The 21,971-nt window shown below is 70.8% G+C and overlaps 1 protein-coding gene across 1 annotated transcript in view; it reads right to left on the minus strand.

Moving 5' to 3' along the window:
- Window positions 1-430: 430 nt before the first annotated feature.
- Window positions 431-21,971, minus strand: part of LOC308512525 (serine/threonine-protein phosphatase 2A regulatory subunit B'' subunit beta-like) — a 36,166-nt gene continuing 14,625 nt past the window's right edge. Inside the window, exons 3-13 of the mRNA XM_081082228.1 lie at window positions 15,783-15,886; window positions 15,464-15,566; window positions 14,680-14,754; window positions 11,248-11,334; window positions 10,092-10,248; window positions 7,673-7,721; window positions 5,999-6,088; window positions 4,004-4,179; window positions 2,683-2,801; window positions 2,288-2,394; window positions 431-1,191 (exon numbers count right to left, since the gene is read on the minus strand). Coding sequence (XP_080938354.1) covers window positions 1,047-1,191; window positions 2,288-2,394; window positions 2,683-2,801; window positions 4,004-4,179; window positions 5,999-6,088; window positions 7,673-7,721; window positions 10,092-10,248; window positions 11,248-11,334; window positions 14,680-14,754; window positions 15,464-15,566; window positions 15,783-15,886 — 1,212 coding nt within the window. The 3' untranslated portion in view covers window positions 431-1,046. The remainder of the gene's footprint in view (window positions 1,192-2,287; window positions 2,395-2,682; window positions 2,802-4,003; window positions 4,180-5,998; window positions 6,089-7,672; window positions 7,722-10,091; window positions 10,249-11,247; window positions 11,335-14,679; window positions 14,755-15,463; window positions 15,567-15,782; window positions 15,887-21,971) is intronic.

Raw genomic sequence — 21,971 nt, forward strand, 5'->3', positions numbered from 1 at the left:
GGATCAGGTAAGACACACCCCGTGCCCCCAGGGGGGACCCACTCCCAGGTCCCAGGCCCTGAGATTATGTAAGAAACACTTTGTGCCCCAAGGGGGGACCCCACATCCCAGGACCCGGGGATCACGTAAGACACACCCTGTGCCCCCAGGGGGGACCCCGCATCCCAGGACCCGGGATCAGGTAAGACACTCCGTGCCCCCAGGGGGGACCCCGCATCCCAGGACCCAGGGATCAGGTAAGACATACCCCGTGCCCCTGGGGGGACCCCAGGTCCCACGACCCGGGGATCACGTAAGACACACCCCATGCCCCCAGGGGGGACCCCATATCCCAGGACCAGGAGCCGCGGGGACGGGACCTGCACCCCAGGCCCCCGAACCTGTGTCAGGGGGGCCGTGGGCTGCTGGCTGGGTGCGCGGAGCCTAAGGCTGAAAACCCTCGAGTTATTTATTCGAAAATACAAATGTGATCTCGTAAAACGTTTTAAAATCGCTCTGCACAGCAAATAACAGTTCACTTTACACGGTCTGTACATTCAGGAGGACGCGGCCACCTCAGCGCCCGTGTGGGCGGCCCCGTGCCCGGACACGCGTGCAGAGGGACACGTGTGCGGAGGGACACGCGTGCAGAGGGACACGCGTGCAGAGAGCCGCGCGGCTCCAGCTCGGGCGCACTCGGCCAAGGTCAGGCAGGGCCTCCGGGGCCGACGCCGGACCCTGGGGTGCGAACCGTCCTGGGCCCGTCTCTGCAAACGCCTCCCCGGGGCAGCCAGCCAGGGCTGCGGGGGTCCCACCGCGTCCCCCGGGTCCGGGGCGCCTGCTCTGCCCGCCAGGGGGGCGGGGACACGGCCTCCGGGGACCCCCGGGACCGGCCTCCGTGTGAATAAACAGGTCGCCGTCGCACACGCAGCTCACGTCTGTAGAAGCTCAGCCACCCACACGCACACGCTGTCCCCCGGGGCCGGGCCGTGGACGCCCTCAGGACGCCCGGGCTCAGGACTCGGGGCTCAGGACGCCCTCAGGACTCGGGGCTCAGGACTCGGGGGTCAGGACGGCTGCAGCTCCTCGTCAGCCTCGCAGTCGAACAGGTGCACCGCGCCCAGCGCCGGCGCCTCCAGGAAGGGCCTCTGGGCCAGGGACGCGTGCAGGCCGCCCAGCTTCTGGTCCGCGGGGCCCAGCTCCGCCTCATACCTGCGGGGGGTGGGGGGGTGGGCCGCGGTGAGTGCGGGGGATACGGGGGACACGGGGGCCCTGGACTCCTGAGGGGACACGGGGGGCACGGGGGGGGGGCTGAATGGGGGCCCTGGACTCCTGAGGGGACGTGAGGGGACACGGGGGGGACACAGGGGCCCTGGACTCGTGAGGGGACACGGGGGACACGGGGGGGGGTCCAGAGTCAGGGATCCCAGGGAGGACGCCGGCCTGGGCGGTGCCTGCCATCAGGGGGCCGTGGAGCCGACGCCCACAGGCTGGAGCGGCGCCCCGGGCCCTGGACGCCCCGATGCCGGGCGGACCCCCCCAGCGGGGGACCCGCCTCCGGCTGCGGTTCGGCCCCAGGGCTCAGCCCCACGAGCAGGACCCCCTGGGGGCTCGGGGCCCGGCTGCCGGTCGGATCCGGGACGGGACGCAGGCGAGGACCCTCGGGGGCAGGACAGTCCCCCGTCCGGGGGCCGTGACCGTGCGGACGGGAGGCCGAGGCCCCACAAGAACCCAGACGGGGGGAGGGGGACGGACGGAACCGAGACCCAGGAGCCGGAACCCAAGACCCAGGAGCCGCCGGCACCCACACCAGCCCGCCCGTCGGCGGCGGCGACAACGACAAGCAGGACCTGCAGGACGCGGGCCGGGCTGCCCACCACGATCGGGCGGCGAGGACCTGCCGGTGCCCGTCCCGGACTCACAGGGACTGGGGGGAGGGGGGGCGCCCCGAGGGGAGCACCCGGACTGGGCCCAGAGCCGCGCCCGGGGACGGCGGGGGGGACCCAAGGGGAGGAAGACCCACCCCCACACGAGGGGATGACCCCATGGCTTCGGTTCAGAAAACGCCTGGAACTGAGGCAGGGAACCCCAAGGCCGCCGCCCGAGAGTGAGGACCTGCGGCCCCGAGCCCAGGACCGTGCGGCCAAGAGGGGCCCTCGTCCGTCATCCTGGGTGCTGGCCCCCCCTTGCCTCCCAACTACCGCCCCCCCGTCTCCCCCCTGTCTCCCCCCATCTCCCCCCTCTCCCCTGGTCTCCCCTTCCCTCCCCGCCCCCCCCCCCCCCCCCCCCCGTCTCCCCATCCGCTCACCCGTCCTCCCAGGGCTCCCCCGCAGCCTCCTCGGCCACCAGCAGGTCGTACTCCTCGGCCGCGTACCTCTCCCAGTCCGACAGCTCGGGGCCCTCCGCCTCCGTCTCCTGCGGGGCCCGCGGGTCACAGGGGGACACGGCCTCAGCGCCCGGCCCTGCGGCTCCGGCCCCCCCCACCCCCACGGGGACCCCCCTCCCCCACACAGGGCCCCCCTCACCCTGAGCAGGGACCCCCCCTCTCCCTGAGCAGGGACCCCCCTCCCCCTGAGCAGGGACCCCCCTCACCCACACAGGGACCCCCCTCACCCTGAGCAAGGACCCCCCCCTCGCCCACACAGCCCCCCCCCCACAGGGACCCCCCCTCACTCCCCCCCACAGGGCCCCCCCCACACTCACCCTGAGCAGGGACACCTGCTCCCTCTGCTCGTGGTCCAGGTACTTCTCGATGTTGAAGAAGGTGTCGAAGAAGACGTGGGCCAGCCGGCAGCGCTTCAGGTCCCGCAGCGTGATCCTCCCTGGGGGGGGGGGGGCACGGTCACGGCAGCGCCCTCAGGGGTCCCACCCGGTCGCACCCCAAACCCCGGCACAGCTGTGCTTCCTGACACCCCGAGACGGACACACAGACGCGGGAGGGCGTCTAGCTGAGGACGGGGTGGGGGTGGGGGGGTGGGCCTGGACATGGGGGGGCCTGGGGGGGACAGAGGGGAGGATGGGGCCTGGATGAAGATGGGGGGACAGAGGGGAGATGGGGGGACAGAGGGGGGATGGAGCCTGGATGGAGATGGGGGGGGAGGTGGGGGGACAGAGGGGGGGTGGGGCCTGGATGGAGGTGGGGGGGGAGGTGGGGGGACAGAGGGGGGGTGGGGCCTGGATGGAGGTGGGGGGGGAGGTGGGGGGACAGAGGGGGGGTGGGGCCTGGATGGAGGTGGGGGGGGAGGTGGGGGGACAGAGGGGGGGTGGGGCCTGGATGGAGGTGGGGGGGGAGGTGGGGGGACAGAGGGGGGTGGGGCCTGGATGGAGATGGGGGGAGGTGGGGGGACAGAGGGGGGATGGGGCCTGGATGGAGGTGGGGGGGGAGGTGGGGGGACAGAGGGGGGATGGGGCCTGGATGGAGATGGGGGGGAGGTGGGGGGACAGAGGGGGGATGGGGCCTGGATGGAGGTGGGGGGACAGAGGGGGGATGGGGCCTGAATGGAGATGGGGGGGAGGTGGGGGGACAGAGGGGGGATGGGGCCTGAATGGAGATGGGGGGGAGGTGGGGGGACAGAGGGGGGGTGGGGCCTGGATGGAGATGGGGGGAGGTGGGGGGACAGAGGGGGGGTGGGGCCTGGATGGAGGTGGGGGGGGAGGTGGGGGGACAGAGGGGGATGGGGCCTGGATGGAGGTGGGGGGAGGTGGGGGACAGAGGGGGTGCCCATGCACACCCCACATCCACAGGCAGAACAGGAAACGAGAAACTGGCCACCAGGGGGCGCCACAGCCCTGAGCTGCTGGGACCCGGGACCCAACAGGAGGGACCGCAGGGCCCCAGGGAGGTTCGGCCCCAGGCCCAGACCCACCCCGAGACGGCCTCTCGTCTGTCTGTCCGTCTGACCTCAGGGGTCCTGGGTCCCTCCCGGTGGCCCGTCCAATCCGTGCCCCCCCCCAGAGGGCGTCCCCCCTCAGACGGTGTCTCCCCTCAGATGGGGCCCCCGAGGGCTCCCCCGGCGCGGCCGACCTGGGCTCTGGGGCCGGACCAGGTCGAGCATCTGGCACAGACAGTCCTCGAAGGGCAGGGCCTCGATGCCCATGCTGTCCAGCCGGCGGCTCTGCTCCTCGTAGAAGTGCTCCAGCTCGAACATGGACAGCGCCCCGTCCCCGTCCAGGTCCATGCAGCGGAACCAGTACTCGATGCTGCGGGGGCGGCCGTCAGCCAGCGCCCACGACGCCCTCCAGACCAAGGTCAATCCCGGGACCCCCCCACCCAAGACCAAGGCCCTCCCGGGACCCCCCTCCCAGACCAAGGCCCTCCCGCGACCCCCCTCCCAGCCCAAGGCCCTCCCGGGACCCCCCTCCCAGCCCAAGGCCCTCCTGGGACCCCCCTCCCAGACCAAGGCCCTCCCGGGACCCCCCTCCCAGACCAAGGCCCTCCCGGGACCCCCCCCCAGACCAAGGCCCTCCCGGGACGCCCCCCCAGACCAAGGCCCTCCTGCGACCCCCCTCCCAGACCAAGGCCCTCCCGGGACCCCCTCCCAGACCAAGGCCCTCCCGGGACGCCCCCCCAGACCAAGGCCCTCCTGCGACCCCCCTCCCAGACCAAGGCCCTCCCGGGACCCCCCCCCAGACCAAGGCCCTCCCGGGACCCCCCTCCCAGACCAAGGTCAATCCCGGGACCCCCCCCAGACCAAGGCCCTCCTGGGACCCCCCCCAGACCAAGGTCAATCCCGGGACCCCCCCCAGACCAAGGCCCTCCTGGGACCCCCCCCAGACCAAGGTCAATCCCGGGACCCCCCCCCAGACCAAGGCCCTCCTGGGACCCCCCCCAGACCAAGGTCAATCCCGGGACCCCCCTCCCAGACCAAGGCCCTCCCGGGACCCCCCTCCCAGACCAAGGTCAATCCCGGGACCCCCCTCCCAGACCAAGGCTCTCCCGGGACCCCCCCCAGACCAAGGTCAATCCCGGGACCCCCCCCCAGACCAAGGCCCTCCCGGGACCCCCTCCCAGACCAAGGTCAATCCTGGGACCCCCCTCCCAGACCAAGGCCCTCCCGGGACCCCCCTCCCAGACCAAGGTCAATCCCGGGACCCCCCCCCCAGACCAAGGCCCTCCCGGGACCCCCCTCCCAGACCAAGGCCCTCCTGGGACCCCCCCCCAGACCAAGGCCCTCCCGGGACCCCCCTCCCAGACCAAGGCCCTCCCGGGACCCCCCTCCCAGACCAAGGCCCTCCCGGGACCCCCCCCCAGACCAAGGCCCTCCCGGGACCCCCTCCCAGACCAAGGTCAATCCTGGGACCCCCCTCCCAGACCAAGGCCCTCCCGGGACCCCCCTCCCAGACCAAGGTCAATCCCGGGACCCCCCCCCCAGACCAAGGCCCTCCCGGGACCCCCCTCCCAGACCAAGGCCCTCCTGGGACCCCCCCCCAGACCAAGGCCCTCCCGGGACCCCCCTCCCAGACCAAGGCCCTCCCGGGACCCCCCTCCCAGACCAAGGCCCTCCCGGGACCCCCCTCCCAGACCAAGGCCCTCCCGGGACCCCCCCCCAGACCAAGGCCCTCCCGGGACCCCCCTCCCAGACCAAGGTCAATCCCGGGACCCCCCTCCCAGACCAAGGCCCTCCCGGGACCCCCCTCCCAGACCAAGGCCCTCCCGGGACCCCCCCCCAGACCAAGGCCCTCCCGGGACCCCCCCCAGACCAAGGTCAATCCCGGGACCCCCCCCAGACCAAGGCCCTCCTGGGACCCCCCCCCCAGACCAAGGCCCTCCCGGGACCCCCCCCCCAGACCAAGGCCCTCCCGGGACCCCCCCCCAGACCAAGGCCCTCCCGGGACCCCCCTCCCAGACCAAGGCCCTCCTGGGACCCCCCTCCCAGACCAAGGCCCTCTGCCACTCCTGACCCTACCGGGACCGAGTCTGCCTGGCGATGGCCCCCAGTACTGATCCCTCCTGGGACCGACCCCCCATGGCTCCCAGGGGCACCCCCCGAGCAGGACAGGGCGCAGGGCGCTCGCCCACCTGGTGGGGGTCCTCTTGTCCTCCTCGGAGATGAGGAACCACACGAAGTCGGCGTAGCTGATCTTCCCCTCCTTCTGCACCTTCCGGCCCCTGGAGCCGGGCAGCGAGACGGACCGTGGGGAGCGGCTCCAGGAGGAGCCGTCCGCTGCTGGGAGCTCGGTCCCCATGGGGGGGGGGGGGGCGGGAAGAGGGGGGACACTGGACCCGGTGGGCAGTGACAGCCGGGGCCTCGCTCGCAGCCTCGGGGCGGCCCAGGGTCACTCAGGGTCACAGACGCCGGGCCTGACACGCCGGCACCACGGTCCCTCACTGACGACTCACGTGGCCACAGCGTGTGTCCTTTACGACCCGTGGCCCTGGTGCCAGGCGTGTCCTCACCTACCACCCCGTGTGACAGGCGTGTCCTCACCTACCACCCCGTGTGACAGGCGTGTCCTCACCTACCGCCCCGTGTGACAGGCGTGTCCTCAACTACCGCCCCGTGTGACAGGCGTGTCCTCACCTACCGCCCCGTGTGACAGGCGTGTCCTCACCTACCGCCCCGTGTGACAGGCGTGTCCTCACCTACCACCCCGTGTGACAGGCGTGTCCTCACCTACCACCCCGTGTGACAGGCGTGTCCTCACCTACCACCCCGTGTGACAGGCGTGTCCTCACCTACCGCCCCGTGTGACAGGCGTGTCCTCACCTACCACCCCGTGTGACAGGCGTGTCCTCACCTACCACCCCGTGTGACAGGCGTGTCCTCACCTACCACCCCGTGTGACAGGCGTGTCCTCACCTACCACCCCGTGTGACAGGCGTGTCCTCACCTACCACCCCGTGTGACAGGCGTGTCCTCACCTACCATCCCGTGTGACAGGCGTGTCCTCACCTACCACCCCGTGTGACAGGCGTGTCCTCACCTACCACCCCGTGTGACAGGCGTGTCCTCACCTACCACCCTGTGTGACAGGCGTGTCCTCACCTACCACCCCGTGTGACAGGTGTGTCCTCACCTACCGCCCCGTGTGACAGGCGTGTCCTCACCTACCGCCCCGGGTGCCAGGCGTGTCCTCACCTACCGCCCCATGTGCCAGGCGTGTCCTCACCTACCACCCCGTGTGACAGGCGTGTCCTCACCTACCACCCCGTGTGACAGGCGTGTCCTCACCTACCGCCCTGGGTGCCAGGCGTGTCCTCACCTACCACCCCGTGTGACAGGCGTGTGCTCACCTACCACCCCGTGTGACAGGCGTGTCCTCACCTACCGCCCCGTGTGACAGGTGTGTCCTCACCTACCGCCCTGGGTGCCAGGCGTGTCCTCACCTACCACCCCGTGTGACAGGCGTGTCCTCACCTACCGCCCTGGGTGCCAGGCGTGTCCTCACCTACCACCCCTTGTGACAGGCGTGTCCTCACCTACCGCCCTGGGTGCCAGGCGTGTCCTCACCTACCACCCCGTGTGACAGGCGTGTCCTCACCTACCGCCCTGGGTGCCAGGCGTGTCCCCGTGACTCAGGGCACCCGGGTCCTTATCTATGACCTTGAGTGACATGTGACGGTCATTTGTCCCGTTGGGCCCTCAGGAGACGGGGCACCCGCTGCCCGAGCAGGAGGTGCCGGAGGGAGAGGGAGGGCGGGCTGGACACAGAGAGAAGGGCCGACCGCGGAGGGAACGCGCCCGAGACGTACCGCGTCACGGCTCCCGAGAAGATCCTCTCGATCATCTTGGTGGAGATGGCTGGGGGGGGGGGGGGGGAGACGGGGTGAGTGCCCGCACTGTGGGGGCCTCTGAAATGCCGAGGCCGGGGTGCACCCAGGCACCCAAATGCCCCCCGCCCCCCGCTCTCCAGGCCCAGGGCTGAGCCGGCCGGGAGGCACAGGAGAAGCTGATGGGCCCTCGGACCAGAGGGGCCCAGAGGGCAGGTCTGCAGCCACCCCTCAGGCTGGGCCTCCCCTCCAGACCCTGCCGGTGCGGAGACGATAAATGCCGCCCAGACCCTGGTGGCGGGGAGGGAGAGCAGGGGCAGCAGTGACGGAGGCCCCGACGGTCACCGAACGAGACGTATCCTCGTCCTGGGTCTGACCAGGTGGGGGCGGGGCTGGTCCCGCCTGAGGCCTCTCCGTGGCGTGTAGACGCCGTCTCCTCCCCGTGTCCTCCCAGGGCCGCCCTCTGTGAGCCTGTGTCCTCACCTCCCTTCGAATAAGGACTCCCCTCCCCCCTGTGCACACACCTGCCCGTCCCCTGTGCACACCTGCCCGTCCCCTGTGCACACCTGTCCGTCCCCTGTGCACACACACCTGCCCGTCCCCTGTGCACACACCTGCCCATCCCCCATCCCCTGTGCACACACACCTGCCCGTCCCCTGTGCACACACACCTGTCCGTCCCCTGTGCACACACCTGCCCATCCCCCATCCCCTGTGCACACACCTGCCCGTCCCCTGTGCACACACACCTGTCCGTCCCCTGTGCACACACCTGTCCGTCCCCTGTGCACACACACCTGCCCATCCCCTCTGTGCACACCTGCCCGTCCCCTGTGCACACCTGTCCGTCCCCTGTGCACACACACCTGCCCGTCCCCTGTGCACACCTGCCCGTCCCCTGTGCACACCTGCCCGTCCCCTGTGCACACACACCTGTCCGTCCCCTGTGCACACACCTGCCCGTCCCCTGTGCACACACACCTGCCCGTCCCCTGTGCACACACACCTGCCCGTCCCCTGTGCACACACACCTGCCCGTCCCCTGTGCACACACACCTGCCCGTCCCCTGTGCACACACACCTGCCCGTCCCCTGTGCACACACACCTGCCCGTCCCCTGTGCACACCTGTCCGTCCCCTGTGCACACCCACCTGCCCGTCCCCTGTGCACACACACCTGTCCGTCCCCTGTGCACACCCACCTGCCCGTCCCCTGTGCACACACACCTGTCCGTCCCCTGTGCACACCCACCTGCCCGTCCCCTGTGCACACACACCTGTCCGTCCCCTGTGCACACCCACCTGCCCGTCCCCTCTGCACACACACCTGTCCGTCCCCTGTGCACACCCACCTGCCCGTCCCCTGTGCACACACACCTGCCCGTCCCCTGTGCACACACACCTGTCCATCCCCTGTGCACACACACCTGCCCATCCCCTGTGCACACACACCTGCCCATCCCCTGTGCACACACACCTGCCCGTCCCCTGTGCACACACACCTGCCTGTCCCCTGTGCACACACACCTGTCCATCCCCTGTGCACACACACCTGCCCATCCCCTGTGCACACACACCTGCCCGTCCCCTGTGCACACCTGCCCCTCCCCTGTGCACACACACCTGCCCGTCCCCTGTGCACACACACCTGCCCGTCCCCTGTGCACACACACCTGTCCATCCCCTGTGCACACACACCTGCCCATCCCCTGTGCACACACACCTGCCCATCCCCCGTCCCCTGTGCACACACACCTGCCCGTCCCCTGTGCACACACCTGCCCATCCCCTGTGCACACACACCTGCCCATCCCCCGTCCCCTGTGCACACACACCTGTCCGTCCCCTGTGCACACACACCTGCCCGTCCCCTGTGCACACACACCTGCCCATCCCCCGTCCCCTGTGCACACACACCTGTCCGTCCCCTGTGCACACACACCTGCCCGTCCCCTGTGCACACACACCTGCCCATCCCCCGTCCCCTGTGCACACACACCTGTCCGTCCCCTGTGCACACACACCTGCCCATCCCCCGTCCCCTGTGCACACACACCTGTCCGTCCCCTGTGCACACACACCTGCCCGTCCCCTGTGCACACACACCTGCCCATCCCCCGTCCCCTGTGCACACACACCTGCCCGTCCCCTGTGCACACACACCTGCCCATCCCCCGTCCCCTGTGCACACACACCTGTCCGTCCCCTGTGCACACACACCTGCCCGTCCCCTGTGCACACACACCTGCCCATCCCCCGTCCCCTGTGCACACACACCTGTCCGTCCCCTGTGCACACACACCTACCTGTCCCCTGTGCACACACCTGCCCATCCCCTGTCCCCCGTGCACAGCTGTCTGTCCCCGTCCCTAATCTGCCGTGTCCCCCTCGTCCCGCTCACCGTGGTCATTGTGCCGGGCCAGGTCCTGCTGGCCGATGAGCAGGTCGTGGTCGGTGTCCAGCTCCCAGAACTTGCAGTAGATGACGTAGAAGTGCTCGTAGGAGAAGAACTCCGTCAGCTGGTTGATGTCCGCCTCCTCCTCCAGCAGCGCCACATTCTGCAGACACACCGGGCGTGGGCTGGGGTCCCAGGCACGGCCTCCCACGGGGGGGGGGGTGTAGGGGACCCCAGAAGCTCACAGGGAGCTGAGCTCAGGACCGTTCGGGACCCGTTCAAGGGTCAGGAGCTCAGCGTCGGGTCAGGGCCGCCCGCCCCCCACGGACGGTGCTGGGGACCCGCACACGGAGCCTCGTCCTCATCCCCCGAAGCCCAGCCTCTGCGTGGGCCACTCCCAGGCCCTCAGCTGTGCCTCCTGGGCCGGCGGAAGGACAGATGGACGGACGGATGGGAGGAAGGAATGATGGATGGGCAGATTGATGGAGGGAGGGTGGGTGAGGGTGGACGGCTGGTGGGTGGGTGCTAGCCCTGTGCCCCTACCAGCAGAAGGAAAGACGGACGGATGGAAGGAAGGGAGGTGAGGGTGGGTGCTGGCCCCATGCCCCACCCCCCCGCCCCCGGGAAGGAAGGACGGACGGGTGGACAGACAGGTGGGTGCTGGCCCCATGCCCCCCCCCTCGAAGGAAGGACGGACAGACAGATGGGTGGACAGACAGGTGGGTGCGCCCCCCCCTCCCCACAGCCCCACCTGCAGGAAGGAAGGACGGACAGACAGACAGGTGGATAGACGGGTGGACAGACAGGTGGGTGCTGCCCCCCCCCCCCCGCAGCCCCACCTGCAGGAAGGAAGGACGGACAGACGGGTGGACAAACGGGCGGACAGACAGGTGGGTGCGCCCCCCGCCCCACCCCGCAGCCCCACCTGCAGGAAGGAAGGACGGACAGACGGGTGGACAAACGGGCGGACAGACAGGTGGGTGCGCCCCCCCCCCCCACCCCGCAGCCCCACCTGCAGGAAGGAAGGACGGACAGACAGACGGGTGGACAGACAGGTGGGTGCGCCCCCCCCACCCGCCCCGCAGCCCCACCTGCAGGAAGGAAGGACGGACAGACAGACGGGTGGACAGACAGGTGGGTGCGCCACCCCCCGCAGCCCCACCTGCAGGAAGGAGCTCCTCCGGAGCTCGGCACAGGTGATCCTGCCGGACCAGGACCTGTTGACCGCGTAGAAGATCCGCTGGATGACCTGCGGGCGGGGGAGGGGGCAGCTCAGCCGCGGGGGCTGCAGGGACCACGGTGCCCGCAGGGGGCGCCCGCTCCCCACGTGAGGCTCGGCCAGGGAGGAGGGCCTGCGGGAGGCCGGGAGGCACCAGGGGGCAGGGGGCGGCCTCCCCACACGAGGGCGGAGGAGGCTGGGCTCACGGCGCTGCTGACTGTGGACACGAGGCCGGACCACGGGCTCTCAGAGCCCGCTGAGCCCACGGAGCCCGGGGAGAGCCCACTGAGCCCGGGGAGAGCCCACTGAGCCCGGGGAGAGCCCGCTGAGCCCGGGGAGAGCCCGCTGAGCCCGGGGAGAGCCCGCTGAGCCCGGGGAGACCCACTGAGCCCGGGGAGAGCCCACTGAGCCCGGGGAGAGCCCACTGAGCCCGGGGAGACCCACTGAGCCCACTGAGCCCACTGAGCCCGGGGAGAGCCCACTGAGCCCGGGGAGAGCCCACTGAGCCCGGGGAGACCCACTGAGCCCACTGAGCCCACTGAGCCCGGGGAGAGCCCACTGAGCCCGGGGAGAGCCCACTGAGCCCGGGGAGACCCACTGAGCCCACTGAGCCCACTGAGCCCGGGGAGAGCCCACTGAGCCCGGGGAGAGCCCACTGAGCCCGGGGAGAGCCGCTGAGCCCACTGAGCCCGGGGAGAGCCCACTGAGCCCGGGGAGAGCCCACTGAGCCCGGGGAGACCCACTGAGCCCACTGAGCCCACTGAGCCCGGGGAGAGCCCACTGAGCCCGGGGAGAGCCCACTGAGCCCGGGGAGACCCACTGAGCCCACTGAGCCCACTGAGCCCGGGGAGAGCCCACTGAGCCCGGGGAGAGCCCACTGAGCCCGGGGAGACCCACTGAGCCCACTGAGCCCACTGAGCCCGGGGAGAGCCCGCTGAGCCCGGGGAGACCCACTGAGCCCACTGAGCCCACTGAGCCCGGGGAGACCCGCTGAGCCTGGGGAGAGCCCGCTGAGCCTGGGGAGAGACCGCTGAGCCCGGGGAGAGCCCGCTGAGCCTGGGGAGCCCACTGAGCCCGGGGAGAGCCCACTGAGCCCGGGGAGACCGCTGAGCCCGGGGAGAGCCCGCTGAGCCTGAGGAGAGACCGCTGAGCCCGGGGAGAGCCCGCTGAGCCTGGGGAGCCCACTGAGCCCGGGGAGAGCCCACTGAGCCCGGGGAGAGCCCGCTGAGCCCGGGGAGAGCCCACTGAGCCCGGGGAGAGCCCACTGAGCCCGGGGAGAGCCCGCTGAGCCCGGGGAGACCCCACTGAGCCCGGGGAGCCCGGGGAGAGCCCACTGAGCCCGGGGAGACCCGCTGAGCCCGGGGAGAGCCCACTGAGCCCGGGGAGTCCGGGGAGAGCCCGCTGAGCCCGGGGAGAGCCCGCTGAGCCCGGGGAGAGCCCACTGAGCCCGGGGAGCCCGGGGAGAGCCCACTGAGCCCGGGGAGACCCGCTGAGCCCGGGGAGAGCCCGCTGAGCCCGGGGAGCCCGGGGAGAGCCCGCTGAGCCCGGGGAGAGCCCGCTGAGCCCACGGAGCCCACTGAGCCCGGGGAGAGCCCACTGAGCCCACGGAGCCCACTGAGCCCGGGGAGAGCCCGCTGAGCCCACGGAGCCCACTGAGCCCGGGGAGAGCCCGCTGAGCCCACGGAGCCCACTGAGCCCACGGAGCCCACTGAGCCCGGGGAGAGCCCGCTGAGCCCGGGGAGACCCGCTGAGCCTGGGGAGAGCCCGCTGAGCCCACGGAGCCCACTGAGCCCGGGGAGAGCCCGCTGAGCCCACGGAGCCCGCTGAGCCCACGGAGCCCACTGAGCCCGGGGAGAGCCCGCTGAGCCCGGGGAGACCCACTGAGCCCACTGAGCCCACTGAGCCCGGGGAGACCCGCTGAGCCTGGGGAGAGCCCGCTGAGCCTGGGGAGAGACCGCTGAGCCCGGGGAGAGCCCGCTGAGCCTGGGGAGCCCACTGAGCCCGGGGAGAGCCCACTGAGCCCGGGGAGCCCGGGGAGAGCCCACTGAGCCCGGGGAGCCCGGGGAGAGCCCACTGAGCCCGGGGAGCCCGGGGAGAGCCCGCTGAGCCCGGGGAGAGCCCACTGAGCCCGGGGAGAGCCCGCTGAGCCCGGGGAGAGCCCGCTGAGCCCGGGGAGCCCGCTGAGCCCGGGGAGCCCGGGGAGAGCCCGCTGAGCCCGGGGAGAGCCCACTGAGCCCGGGGAGAGCCCACTGAGCCCGGGGAGAGCCCGCTGAGCCCGGGGAGCCCGCTGAGCCCGGGGAGAGCCCACTGAGCCCGGGGAGAGCCCGCTGAGCCCGGGGAGAGCCCGCTGAGCCCGGGGAGCCCGGAGAGAGCCCGCTGAGCCCGGGGAGAGCCCGCTGAGCCCGGGGAGAGCCCACTGAGCCCGGGGAGCCCGGGGAGAGCCCACTGAGCCCGGGGAGACCCGCTGAGCCCGAGGAGAGCCCGCTGAGCCCGGGGAGAGCCCACTGAGCCCGGGGAGAGCCCACTGAGCCCGGGGAGAGCCCGCTGAGCCCGGGGAGCCCGCTGAGCCCGGGGAGAGCCCGCTGAGCCCGGGGAGAGCCCACTGAGCCCGGGGAGACCCACTGAGCCCGGGGAGAGCCCGCTGAGCCCGGGGAGAGCCCGCTGAGCCCGGGGAGCCCGGGGAGAGCCCACTGAGCCCGGGGAGAGCCCACTGAGCCCGGGGAGACCCGCTGAGCCCGGGGAGAGCCCACTGAGCCCGGGGAGCCCGGGGAGAGCCCACTGAGCCCGGGGAGAGCCCACTGAGCCCGGGGAGCCCGGGGAGAGCCCGCTGAGCCCGGGGAGCCCGGGGAGAGCCCACTGAGCCCGGGGAGACCCGCTGAGCCCGGGGAGAGCCCGCTGAGCCCGGGGAGCCCGGGGAGAGCCCGCTGAGCCCGGGGAGCCCGGGAGAGCCCGCTGAGCCCGGGGAGCCCGGGGAGAGCCCGCTGAGCCCGGGGAGCCCGGGGAGAGCCCGCTGAGCCCGGGGAGCCCGGGGAGAGCCCGCTGAGCCCGGGGAGCCCGGGGAGAGCCCGCTGAGCCCGGGGAGAGCCCGCTGAGCCCGGGGAGCCCGGGGAGAGCCCACTGAGCCCGGGGAGCCCGGGGAGAGCCCGCTGAGCCCGGGGAGCCCGGGGAGAGCCCGCTGAGCCCGCTGAGCCCGGGGAGAGCCCGCTGAGCCCGGGGAGAGCCCGCTGAGCCCGGGTAGAGCCCGCTGAGCCCGGGGAGAGCCCGCTGAGCCCGGTGCTGGGGGCCCGGAGGCCCGCCCTCCTCACTGGACGGCCTTGGCGGGGACAGACGCCGTGCACCAGGTCCTCGCTCACTGGGGGGCGCCCCGGCACTCACGGTGGTGATGTAGCGCGAGTGGAACTCCGACGCCGCCTTCAGGAACGCCAGGCCCGGGTGCGTGTTCACCACGTCCTGCAGGAGACGGTGCCGGCATGAGGCACCCAGAGCCCCCACAATCCCCCACTCCCCCCCCCCCCCGGGGCTCCCACAGGCCACCCGCGCCCTGCACCGCCCCCCCCAGCAGTGTGCCCGCTGCCGTCACAGACGTGATGGGGAAAGACCACGGGGTCCACAGGCCGAGAGCCGGACGGGCTAGGGAAGCACCTCTCACTCCCTGTCGAGCTCGTGGACACACAGGGGCCACCCCTCCCCCAGGAGACCCCCCCATAGGAGAACTAGTCCCAGGGACACCCCGTGCACCCCGACACGGCCCTGGACCCCAGCAGCAGCAGCATCTGCTCAGCCACGTCCTCTGACCCCGCGACCTGGTTCAGGGAGCGAGCCACGCCCTCCTCCCTCCTCCCACGGACACCAGCCCACAGGTCAGGGTTTGGGGGGACGTGTGTGCCCTCCGTCCACATGACGTTTGAGGGGCTGTCCCTGAGCCAGCTCCCACACTCCACCCTGGCAGCACGAGGGGGGGGCCCGAGGGGGAGCCCGGCTCCCAGCCTGTGTGGTCTGCGCGCTGAGCGCACGGGAGAAGGGGGAGGCGCGTGGTGTGGATGCGGGCACGGGGTGCGGGCACGGGGTGGGGTGTGTGCACGGGGTGCGGGCACGGGGTGGGGTGCGTGCGGGTGTGGGCACGGGGTGCGGGCCCGGGGTGAGGCCGGGGAGGACCCACCTGCAGGAAGGGGACGAAGTCCTCCTGCACCAGGTAGTTGCAGCCCGGGCTCATGAGCAGGTGCACGAACCGCGTGGCCTCGTCGTGGCAGTTCTGCAGGATCCTGGGCAGAGGGCGGCCTGTCCTCACTCCTGGGCGTCCAGCGCCGCCCGTCCTCGCCACCCGCCCAGCAGGAGGGGCCCCGACGGAGGGCTGGCCTGGGCCCCCTCCCCTCCTCTCCCCCTCCCCAGCCCATCCCACCTCCGCCCCGCCCCGCCCGGAAGAGGCCCCGCCCCGCCCGGAAGAGGCCCCGCCCCGCCCGGAAGAGGCGCGCACTCACTTTCTCCACATGGCCACGAACTTGTGGACGGAGACGGAGCCTGTGCGCTCTCCGCCGGCGGCACAGAAGAGCGGCCCCTTCCAGTACAGCGGGCAGCCGCAGGCCTGCGGGGGAGGGGGGGGTGGTGTGTGTGAGCGCTCCTCCGCACCCCCCCCACCCCGCACGGGGCGGCCCAGATGGTCACGTGATGCGGGGACGCACCCCGCCCCCCTCGGGGACAGACGAGCAGGGCAGCATGGACCCCGGCGGGCCCAGGGCAGGCGGCTGTGAGGATGGAGACACTGCGCATCACACCTCGCGGACGGACGCAGCCAGGACTGAGGCTGGGACTGGGGTGCAGGACTAGGAAAGGGGGGACACCCACCGTCCAGCTTCTCACAACAGCAAGAGAAGGTGGGAGGCTGACGGCGGACAGGAGAGACAGGCAGACGGCAGGGTCCACGGGAGGGAGCCACGGCCGACAGCCCGCGGGTCAGGGCTCCGCCGGGGCCTGGAGGCCAGGAGGGGGGGGGCGCACCCCCAGGCCCGGGGCAGAGGCTGCGCATGGGGACCGCCCCCTTCCCTGCATCTCTCCGTGCCCCCTGTGCCCCCTGTGCCCGCTCACAGTCACGTGTGGAATCGGCTGTCCTGCCCGGGGCTGGGCGGGTGGAGGTCGGGCTCGGCACAGGCAGCGGTTCAGTCCCTGGTCTGGTGGGGCCAGGATGGGGGGCAACCCACCCGCCCCCACAGCCAGGGCGGGACCCGGCCCCACACGTGGTCAGGAGGTGTGTGAAGCCGCCAGGCAACGGGGGGTGGGGAGGACACACACACTTCTCCATGGACTGAGGTCCACACGCAAACATGTATGATGGTCCGCCTCCCCCGTCTGCAGACCCTCCCCCCGCCCACGTGAGGCACAGCCCTCGGCAACCGGGACTCCCACCTCCGGGACACGCAGCAGGTCCCACGGGGACACGGATGAACCCAGACGCAGCCGAGGGCGCGGGGCCTGGTGTGCAGGTCCCACACGGGGCATTTGACCCCTGGCCCCGGTCGCGGTGCGTGTGGGAGGCAGCTGATCACTGTCTGTCACATGATGTCCTCCCCCCCCCCCCCCCCCCGTCACTTCCACGCTCTAAAAACTCGATGGAAAACAGACTCGGGTGAGAATTAGCCAGAGAGAGGCTGACAACGACGAGGGCAGATTCATGGGACGAGTCACAGTGACCCCTGGGCTGGGAGAGGCCGGAGGGACCCGTCCAGCAGGCGGGGCACTCGGAGCAGAAACGAGGACCCGGGAGGGAGGGCCCCGGGGCAGGAGCCTCCGGATCGGACGTCAGACGAGAAGGAAGAGCCTGAGTGTCCACCGGTGGACCAGGCCCGCGGTTCTCAACCTGTGGGTCACGGCCCCTTTGGGGGTCGAACGACCCTTTCCCAGGGGTCGCCTGAGACCATCCCGCATCTCAGATATTTCCGTGACGATTCGTCACAGGAGCAACATGACGGCGATGACGTGGCCGCACAGGACTCCCCACACCTGACAGTGACGGGGTGCGGTCCTGTGGGGTGACCACAGGGTCACACGGGCGGTCACCCTGGGATGCAGGACCTTCCTTACAGAACACGCTCCCGGGACGCGGGACCCTCCTTACAGAACACGCTCCCGGGACGCGGGACCTGCTTACAGAACACGCTCCCGGGACGCGGGACCTGCTTACAGAACACGCTCCCGGGACGCGGGACCTCCTTACAGAACACGTTCCCGGGACGCGGGACCCTCCTTACAGAACACGTTCCCGGGACGCGGGACCCGCCTTACAGAACAAACTCCCGGGACGCGGGGACCTCCTTACAGAACACGCTCCCGGGACGCGGGACCTCCTTACAGAACACGCTCCCGGGACGCGGGGACCTCCTTACAGAACACGCTCCCGGGACGCGGGACCCTCCTTACAGAACACGCTCCCGGGACGCGGGACCTGCTTACAGAACACGCTCCCGGGACGCGGGACCTGCTTACAGAACACGTTCCCGGGACGCGGGACCCTCCTTACAGAACACGCTCCCGGGACGCGGGACCCTCCTTACAGAACACGCTCCCGGGACGCGGGACCCTCCTTACAGAACACGCTCCCGGGACGCGGGGACCTCCTTACAGAACACGCTCCCGGGACGCGGGACCCTCCTTACAGAACACGCTCCCGGGACGCGGGACCTGCTTACAGAACACGCTCCCGGGACGCGGGACCTGCTTACAGAACACGCTCCCGGGACGCGGTACCCTCCTTACAGAACACACTCCCGGGACGCGGGACCCTCCTTACAGAACACGCTCACGGGACGCGGGACCCTCCTTACGGAACACGCTCCCGGGACGCGGGACCCTCCTTACAGAACACGCTCCCGGGACGCGGGACCCTCCTTACAGAACACACTCCCGGGACGCGGGGACCTCCTTACAGAACACGCTCCCGGGACGCGGGACCCTCCTTACAGAACACGCTCCCGGGACGCGGGACCTCCTTACAGAACACGCTCCCGGGACGCGGGGACCTCCTTACAGAACACGCTCCCGGGACGCGGGACCCTCCTTACAGAACACGCTCCCGGGACGCGGGACCTGCTTACAGAACACGCTCGCGGGACGCGGGACCTGCTTACAGAACACGTTCCCGGGACGCGGGACCTGCTTACAGAACACGCTCCCGGGACGCGGGACCTCCTTACAGAACATGCTCCCGGGACGCGGGACCTCCTTACAGAACACGCTCCCGGGACGCGGGACCTGCTTACAGAACACGCTCCCGGGACGCGGGACCTCCTTACAGAACACGCTCCCGGGACGCGGGACCTGCTTACAGAACACGCTCCCGGGACGCGGGACCCTCCTTACAGGACACGCTCCCGGGACGCGGGACCTGCTTACTGAACACGCTCCCGGGACGCGGGACCTGCTTACAGAACACGCTCCCGGGACGCGGGACCCTCCTTACAGGACACGCTCCCGGGACGCGGGACCTGCTTACAGAACACGCTCCCGGGACGCGGGACCTGCTTACAGAACACGCTCCCGGGACGCGGGACCTCCTTAGAGAACACGCTCCCGGGACGCGGGACCCTCCTTACAGGACACGCTCCCGGGACGCGGGACCTGCTTACAGAACACGCTCCCGGGAAGCGGGACCTGCTTACAGAACACGCTCCCGGGGCGCGGGACACTCCTTACAGAACACGCTCCCGGGACGCGGGACCCTCCTTACAGGACACGCTCCCGGGACGCGGGACACTCCTTACAGAACACGCTCACGGGACGCGGGACCTGCTTACAGAACACGCTCCCGGGACGCGGGACCTGCTTACAGAACACGCTCCCGGGGCGCGGGACACTCCTTACAGAACACGCTCCCGGGACGCGGGACCCTCCTTACAGGACACGCTCCCGGGACGCGGGATCCACCTTACAGGACACGCTCCCGGGACGCAGGACCTGCTTACTGAACACGCTCCCGGGACGCGGGAACTCCTTACAGGACACGTTCCCGGGACGCGGGACCTGCTTACAGAACACGCTCCCGGGACGCGGGACCCTCCTTACAGGACACGCTCCCGGGACGCGGGACACTCCTTACAGAACACGCTCACGGGACGCGGGACCTGCTTACAGAACACGCTCCCGGGACGCGGGACCTGCTTACAGAACAAGCTCCCGGGGCGCGGGACACTCCTTACAGAACACGCTCCCGGGACGCGGGACCCTCCTTACAGGACACGCTCCCGGGACGCGGGACCCACCTTACAGGACACGCTCCCGGGACGCAGGACCTGCTTACTGAACACGCTCCCGGGACGCGGGAACTCCTTACAGGACACGTTCCCGGGACGCGGGACCTGCTTACAGAACACGCTCCCGGGACGCGGGACCCTCCTTACAGGACACGCTCCCGGGACGCGGGACCTGCTTACAGAACACGCTCCCGGGACGCGGGACCTGCTTACAGAACACGCTCCCGGGACGCGGGACCTCCTTACAGAACACGCTCCCGGGACGCGGGACCTGCTTACAGAACACGCTCCCGGGACGCGGGACCCTCCTTACAGGACACGCTCCCGGGACGCGGGACCTGCTTACTGAACACGCTCCCGGGACGCGGGAACTCCTTACAGGACACGTTCCCGGGACGCGGGACCTCCTTACAGAACACGCTCCCGGGATGCGGGACCCTCCTTACAGGACACGCTCCCGGGACGCGGGACCTGCTTACAGAACACGCTCCCGGGACGCGGGACCTGCTTACAGAACACGCTCCCGGGGCGCGGGACACTCCTTACAGAACACGCTTCCGGGACGCGGGACCCTCCTTACAGGACACGCTCCCGGGACGCGGGACCTGCTTACAGAACACGCTCCCGGGACGCGGGACCTGCTTACAGAACACGCTCCCGGGGCGCGGGACACTCCTTACAGAACACGCTCCCGGGACGCGGGACCCTCCTTACAGGACACGCTCCCGGGACGCGGGACACTCCTTACAGAACACGCTCACGGGACGCGGGACCCTCCTTACAGAACACGCACCCGGGATACGGGACCCTCCTTACAGGACACGCTCCCGGGACGCGGGACCCTCCTTACAGGACACGCTACCGGGACGCGGGACACTCCTTACAGGACACGCTACCGGAACGCGGGACCCTGCTTACAGAACACGCTCCCGGGATGCGGGACCCTCCTTACAGGACACGCTCCCGGGACGCGGGACACTCCTTACAGAACACGCTCCCGGGACGAGGTACCTCCTTACAGAACACGCTCACGGGACGCGGGACCCTCCTTACAGAACACGCTTCCGGGATGCAGGACCTGCTTACAGAACACGCTCCCGGGACGCGGGACCTCCTTACAGAACACGCTCCCGGGACGCGGGACCTCCTTACAGAACACACTCCCGGGACGCGGGACCCTCCTTACAGAACACGCTCACGGGACGCGGGACCCTCCTTACGGAACACGCTCCCGGGACGAGGTACCCTCCTTACAGGACACGCTCCCGGGACGCGGGACCCTCCTTACAGGACACGCTCCCGGGACGCGGGACCCTCCTTACAGGACACGTTCCGGGGACGCGGGACCTCCTTACAGAACACGCTCCCGGGACGCGGGACCCTCCTTACAGGACACGCTCCCGGGACGCGGGACCCTCCTTACAGGACACGTTCCCGGGACGCGGGACCTCCTTACAGGACACGCTCCCGGGACGCGGGACCCTCCTTACAGGACACGTTCCCGGGACGCGGGACCTCCTTACAGAACACGCTCCCGGGACCGGGACCCTCCTTACAGGACACGTTCCCGGGACGCGGGACCCTCCTTACAGAACACGCTCCCGGGACGCGGGACCCTCCTTACAGGACACGCTCCCGGGACGCGGGACCCTCCTTACAGAACACGCTCCCGGGACGCGGGACCCTCCTTACAGAACACGCTCCCGGGACGCGGGACCTGCTTGCAGAACACGCTCCCGGGACGCGGGACCTGCTTACAGAACACGCTCCCGGGACGCGGGACCCTCCTTACAGAACACGCTCCCGGGATACGGGACCCTCCTTACAGGACACGCTCCCGGGACGCGGGACCTCCTTACAGAACACGCTCACGGGACGCGGGACCCTCCTTACAGAACACGCTCCCGGGATGCGGGACCCTCCTTACAGGACACGCTCCCGGGACGCGGGACCTGCTTACAGAACACGCTCCCGGGATGCGGGACCTGCTTACAGAACACGCTCCCGGGACGCGGGACCTGCTTATAGAACACGCTCCCGGGACGCGGTACCCTCCTTACAGAACACACTCCCGGGACGCGGGACCCTCCTTACAGAACACGCTCACGGGACGCGGGACCCTCCTTACGGAACACGCTCCCGGGACGCGGGACCCTCCTTACAGAACACGCTCCCGGGACGCGGGACCCTCCTTACAGAACACACTCCCGGGACGCTCGCACACGGCGTGACATATCACACACAAGCTCCACGGCAGCGTCACCGCCACAGCTGACAGCTGTGAAAAGGAGGGACCCTCCCCACGCGAGCTCCTCGCCGCACAGGTCACTGTCCATGGCCGGTGATGCCCCCTCCCCCCCCACGGCTCCCGTCAGCCACGGGCACAGGGTCTGGGCGATGGTGTGAGGTGTAGCCGCTGCCGCAGGC

The sequence above is a fragment of the Myotis nattereri genome (genome assembly GCF_964212035.1).
Source record: "Myotis nattereri genome assembly, chromosome: Y".
Classification (NCBI taxonomy): domain Eukaryota; kingdom Metazoa; phylum Chordata; class Mammalia; order Chiroptera; family Vespertilionidae; genus Myotis; species Myotis nattereri.